This window comes from Anneissia japonica, unplaced genomic scaffold (assembly GCF_011630105.1).
Source record: "Anneissia japonica isolate Jap-2015-1 unplaced genomic scaffold, ASM1163010v1 scaffold25213_len355544_cov161, whole genome shotgun sequence".
NCBI classification, from domain to species: domain Eukaryota; kingdom Metazoa; phylum Echinodermata; class Crinoidea; order Comatulida; family Comatulidae; genus Anneissia; species Anneissia japonica.
Window position 1 is genome coordinate 331745 of NW_022755918.1, and position 6615 is coordinate 338359.

Consider the following 6615-nt stretch of genomic DNA (forward strand, 5'->3'; position numbering starts at 1 on the left):
CCCCCAAATTGTACCTTGCTCTCCCTCCCAGATTTCAGAAGCTGGCACCACCACTGCTCATACCCCTTACTCTGTGTGTTCTTTAAGATGAAGTAAATATATTAATACACATCTTGTTCAAGATAATTTTGTAAATGATATAAAATGTAATGTATTTCTTATTTAGTTCATGTAAATATATTTTTTAAACTATTTTTGGCTTTGTTTATTACTGTAGACTACTGTTTGTTTTCTTATCTTAATTATTTATTCAAAATACCAATGTCTTAGAGATGTCACAAAATGTCTATATCAATATTTCTTCTGTATTTATAATTCAAACTAAGTTCACTCTCCAATTCGAGACCACCTTTGGGACCTGAACATTTTTGGTGGTCTCGGGGCTGGTCTCCAATTAGAGGGCTAGCTTTGTGTTTTAAGGTTGAAGATTGTCATTTGGGTCTTTGGAAAAGTAGTCTCGAATAGAGGGGTCTCGGAGTCTCGAATTGGAGGGTGCACTCTACTGTACTTACAAGCTGCGAGAGGTCACATGATAGAGAATTACAGTATGTGGAAGCCCATGTGTGTGATTGGTAGAATATGAATTGAAAATCAGTAATATACTTTCTCTACCCTTTACAATTATGATTTTTATTTAGCACAATATTTTTGCTGTATTATCTATGTACTAATTTCTGTGTACTAATTGTTTGTGCTTGCTTACTATTGTAAAACTGAACATACCACAGAATTTTATCATAAACTAATTGAATAAACTTTCTTTGAAAGAAATAGGATGACATTATGGCAACGGTGTTAAATAATTAGTGTTTCATAAAATATTCACAAACATATAAAACATCAAGATTGACAATCAGGGGTCCCAAGTTGAAAGAACACATCTAATTTTATTTTACTGTGCATGGTGATAACCATGGATTGGATTGGATTTATTCGATGAAAACACCAAGGACAGCCCACGAAAATCTAGAAGACTTATTTCCAGTGGGGTCCCTCTGGTGGTGATTGGGCAGTACACCAGAAGATAATCCCCAACTCTTTTCCAAAGATTGTACTGCATTCTTTAAAGTGCACATGGGCCATAAATGCACACAGGACCAACGGCTTGAATGTCTCATCCGAATTGTAATTTTTATTTCAGCCCTCCAGCAGAAACACAAGGAGAGGCAGCGATAGGAATTGAACTACATACCTCCATGGTTCAGCGCACACACAGTGGCTACCACCAGATTAGGCGACTGAGCAGCACTGTCCTGCACTCTACTGTAGACAATTGATAATACAGTAGTCAAAACATGCAAGTATCGTGATTTTGCTGGAGATTTTTCTTGCTTGCGGGAGTGCAGGATTTCTGTTGACTTGGGACCCCTGGACAATAATGCTAATTCGTGTTCAAAATGTTGTACAGTAATTAGCTATTGGGCCTGAAGCCTTTAGTCTGTTGGAAAAATATAAAAAACGAAAAGCAAAGAGCGCACCGATCTTCATGGAATAAGTGCTATATAAGTTGCTATAATGTATGCATAAATATGAAGTTAGCCCAAGGTAATGACGAATGTAAACGAAGCATATGCATCCATTACACACTTCTGGATATGAGCATGCCAATTGATCTAGTAGAGGATTAGCCAATAAAAAAAGTTAAAAGGCTTAGCTCCATAGGCAGGGGTGGGGTGTCGGCCTCCGGAAATGGACAGCATGGCCCCATATTAAAACCACTAGGCTTAAAGCTGGGCACTCACTGCAGCATATGGTCATCGGCTGACAAGATTTTATGGAGAGCACAAAGCGGATCCTTTTTTGAATGACACACTAGGGAGCAGAGTTGAGCTTGTCGTACGACAGTCGTGACCAGCGTACAACGCAGTGAGTTTCCAGCTTAAGTCATTGCTATATTTATTTGGGTGCCTCTCCAAAAGCTGGCTTGACAGCTCACTGGCTAAGTCTTTATTATCCAGAGTAACTCGGGGACTGGACTGTCACTGTCAAGAATAGTCATCAGGTAGACCACAAAGTATTATTTTTTGATGATGGGTCTAAAAGAGTGCGTACCTTGTAGGTCTGTCTTAGCTGAGAATGCATTTCCATTGCTTTTTTTAATATTCTGCAATTTGGGAATATTAGCGAAGACTTGTTTGTGTGGATTCACATAAAAACAAGAAACAAGACATAAATGCTGTTATTTTAAACTTTAATTACACAGTATATATATATATTTCTTAAAACTTATAGACAAAACATATATCCCACATAAGGAATTGATATTTAATTTTTTAAGAGGTGGCAGATTTATCAATCAACATCCTCAAAATTACCTCATTTCAGTCTCAATCACAGTGACGCTGAGGTACTGTTGGTGTATCCTCTAATAGGCACCTTTGGAACCACATTTTGAGTGGCTAAAAATGAAGCCCAGTCTGAAGAAGTTTGAAAACCGGGGATAAAGTCTGCTGCCTAATTAAATTTCTTTCATTTGTGCATTCCTTCTAAATTTATGTGTATGTTGTAAAAGACAGATAGGCCAGGTGATGCATATCATATAACTCTGCCGATGAAGACTGTGAGGAAAGACTGCATGAAAAGAGGTCGCCTACTATCAAACACATGTACTGTCCCCACTCTGCATTATGTTACACTTTATTCCTTCTTTAAAGTAAGTTGCTTCTTCCTGTGAACTACCTTGCGTCTTCCAAAAGCTTATCAAATAGACCTTATCAACAGCGAATTCCCTCAACATCTCCAGTTCAATTGGATGCATATCACCAGCAATAACCAGTGAGTGTAAAGGTCCTCCAAGGTCTGCCACTGTCATGTCTTGGAGCATACCTGACACAATTTGCTGAGTGTCAGACCGACTCTGGCTACACCAACACATATCGAGTCTTCTGTAAAAGCTGGGAAAAATAGATCAACATTATTTTAATGTAAAATTTATCAATACTGTATACTTAATAGTGTACAGTATACAGTATGCCACAAACAGCACTCATGGCTGAAAACCATCAGCTATTAAAAACTGATAGTTGTGTGTGCGCTGAACCATGGCGATCAATTGTTAACCTTTAGTGATTCAATTCTACCTGCTGCTCTGTTTGTGTTTCTGCTGGAGGGCTGAAATGCAAGTATAAAAATGTGCACCGTCATTCAAAAGAGATTTAAGCTGTTGGTCCCATCTGTAATATGGCCCATGTGCATGTTAAAGAACGCAGTACATTCTTTGAAAAGAGAAGAGGATTGTCTCCCATTGTTACTGTATTGCCCATTCACTACCAGAAAGGCCAACTGGAAATAAGCTCTAAACCGGCGCACACACCTGGGGCAACTCTGGTGAGGCTGTGTGGACCTCCGACAGGAATAAAAGTAGGACCTGTTAAAGCACGAATGAATCCACCTTTCCCCTAGGGTAATAGGTCATTGGTATTCCAGGGCAGGCTCACTGTAAAAAACAATCTCCAATAGCGAAATGATGACACAAAGTGTCAACATTAACCCTTTGTAAGAGGAAAAATGCTGACTTAAATAAAAGATGATGATGCTGATGATGATATTGTTAATGCTTGATATACCTTCCATAATGTAGCATCATCATTGGAATCGTTGAGGTATATTCTGTCATAACAGATTTTTGCAGTTTACCCTTCATATAAAATTTAAATCTTACCTAAGTCTTTCTCGGCATCTCTTCGTTTTTGTATAATTTCAACAAGTTGAGAGGTGGCTTGGTTAACAGTCATAAATCTTGGAGATTCAAATATCTTATTTCCTCTGCAATTTAATCAGTTATAAATTATCAATTTTCTTAGTTACAAATCTTATGTTCAAGTAGGCCTACACTCAATTTTCTAAGCCAAAATATTTGTTAATATTGTTTTAGCTAAATACCAAAATATAGAAAAACAAGTACTGTATTATTTATTTCATTTATTTTATTCTGTGATTTATATAGCACCCTTTCTTTGTGGATGAAAAGCAAAACTGTCTCTATTTTTCATTACAGCATGTGTGCTAACAGGTAGAAAACATTTTCTATTAGAAGCAATCATTACGAAATGAGCACATAGACCTGATGCACAAAAACAAATGAATCAAACATTCCTTTAAAAAGATGGTGCACTATAGTAACTTGGAGTTTAGGCCTTCACCTGAGACAGCAATGATTAAACTAAGGACTCAAAGATTAACACATTCAAATATTTACTTAAAGAACATTTAATAAAAACATTTTTTTTTTTAATGTTTATATTTCGAGAACCCCTATGGAAACAAGCTGCTTTCATTTTTGTGTGTTTTTATGTACTTGTTTTTTTTTTTTATTTATTCAAATTTCTGCCAAGCACAAAACAACAAACAAATTTACAAAAAACATGGCAAGGAAAGACCAAACAGGTGCTAAACACCTATGCAGGTTGGTCAACCCAAAACAGTACAGAAACAGAACAACTACTCTCTACAAAAGGAACATCTATACGAGAGAGATCAACTACAAACATTTTCAACATCAAAATTATTAAAGAAATACTGTAGTTATTAAAATAGTTTAAAAGTTTAGTTTTAAACGAACTAACAGATAAATTAAAATTGCGAATTTCACAGGGTAAAATGTTCCAAATTCTGGTAGAACGAGGGATAAAGGATTGAAATGAGAATTCTGTCCTGCAGCGACGAATATCCAAAAGTGTACCAACAGAAGATCCAGGGGTAACACGGCGTGGGTAATGAATTGAATAGATTATCTGAATTAATTGTGGTGGAATTAAATAACTTGAAAAAGAAATAATTTTACATTTTGAAGTGTTAAATTTAAAATGTCACTCAAAATATCAACATCATGCAGTCCGGAGTGAGTGACAGTCATGTATATTGTGAATTTCTCTGTAACATTTGGCGTCGTCGGCATAAAGAGCAATAGTGCTATTGCGGCTTAAGTTATCAGGCATGTCATTAATGTATAAGATAAACAATATAATAATAATAATAATAATAATAATAATAATAATAATAATAATAATAATAATAATAATAATGGTCCAAGTATCGACCCTTGTGGGACACCTGATGATACTGGGAACCATTGAGAAGACTGACCATCAATTACAACTTTCAGACTTCGGTTAGTTACATAATTATTAAACCAGATTAAGTTACCAGTTACACCAAAGGACTGAAGTTTGTGAATCATTTTAATCATTTTATGTCAAAGGCACGTGAAAAATCAAGGTAAATTGCATCTGTCTGACCAGACCTTTTATCAAGAACTAAACTAAAGTCGTTAATAACCTCGGTAAGTTGGCTAGCAGTTGAACGTCCTCTAACAAAACCATGCTGTCTGGCAAAGATCTTCTGTTCAAGGTAAGGATAAATTTTGTCATAAATGCACCGTTCAAAAACCTTAGATACAGTAATTAGTAAGGAGATAGGCCTATAATTTTTAACGTCTTATCTTATCTCCTTTTTTATGGATTGGAATAACGTGTGATGCTTTCCATGTAAAAGGAAGCTTTCCAAGGCGAAGTGATAACTGCACAATGAAGAAGATAACTCAGTAGCGCATTCCTTCAGGATAAGTGGCGAAACATTGTCAGGACCGACAGCTTTATTTGTGTTGAGGTTGCGGAGCATACTAGCTCTACTTCTTCGACACATATACTAACATCAGAAAGTTCGGGAACATGTTGAACCGTGACTGTAGGCAAATTTGTATCTCTGCTAGTGTTAAACATGGACTGAAAGAAATCGCCAAACATCTTCGCTTAAGTTATCGAGAGATGATGTGACGGTTTTGATACCATCGTGTAAGGTCGCAGGTAGAGATTTGGACTTAGTTTTTGCCCTAACAAAGCTCCAGAAACGTTTAGGATTCTGTTTAAATGTACTAGCAATGTTCTGAACATAACGGTTGTACTTGGCATTTAAGATGTTCTTTAAGCGATTTCAAAGTAATCTATATGAGGCCCAATGTATATCAGAGTTCGTTCTCTTATTTTTGCGTCGAAATTTCTTTTTCCTTCTTGACATACCTATTACCTCTCCATCTATCCACGGTGCAGCAGATTTGGAGTTTTTAAATTTTATTTTTGGAACAAATTGTTCAACAGATTGATGGAAAAGATTACACCAGTTTGACCAGTTGTTGTCTATTTCTGGATCTAGAAGTGCTGTGTTGAGGGGGATATGCTGAAAATGATGACGCAGTGCTTCGAGATTTGCTCTTTTGTAGTTGTATGTACTCCGGGAAAAAGTTGGGATTTTGTCTGATCTAACATCAATACGAGATTTAATAATGTAGTGACAGTGTCCAAAACACTCTCAAACGAGCTAATGTCAGAAAATTTGTCACCAAAGTTGGTAAGTACTAGTTACTAGAGTTTGAAGGCCTGTAGGTGGCTTTTATTAGATCAAAATGGAGGGATTGGCAATAAAAATAACGTTATTAATAATCGAATTAATATTGTCGGTCATGGCATCGGACGAGCGAGGTGGGCTATCAAACGGGGACAGCCGTCCCATCCCCCGCTGTCTGATAACAAATTCCATGACTTTGTCTATGTAAGGAATCATGGAAATTTATTCTGATTATGATTCAAAGGTTCCAACCCCCCCCCCCCTCCCACCCCG

At 36.7% G+C, this 6615-nt stretch overlaps 1 protein-coding gene and 1 long non-coding RNA gene across 2 annotated transcripts in view; both read right to left on the reverse strand.

Moving 5' to 3' along the window:
• The window catches only part of LOC117123771, a 6506-nt gene extending 3694 nt beyond the window's left edge, over positions 1–2812 (reverse strand). The window contains exons 1-2 of the mRNA XM_033269783.1: positions 2603–2812; positions 15–80 (exon numbers count right to left, since the gene is read on the reverse strand). Of these exons, the coding sequence (XP_033125674.1) occupies positions 15–80; positions 2603–2812 (276 nt within the window). The remainder of the gene's footprint in view (positions 1–14; positions 81–2602) is intronic.
• Positions 2813–2857: 45 nt separating this feature from the next.
• Positions 2858–6615, reverse strand: part of LOC117123789 — a 4752-nt gene continuing 994 nt past the window's right edge. The window contains exons 2-3 of the long non-coding RNA XR_004447887.1: positions 3662–3765; positions 2858–2894 (exon numbers count right to left, since the gene is read on the reverse strand). This is a non-coding gene — a long non-coding RNA (uncharacterized LOC117123789). The remainder of the gene's footprint in view (positions 2895–3661; positions 3766–6615) is intronic.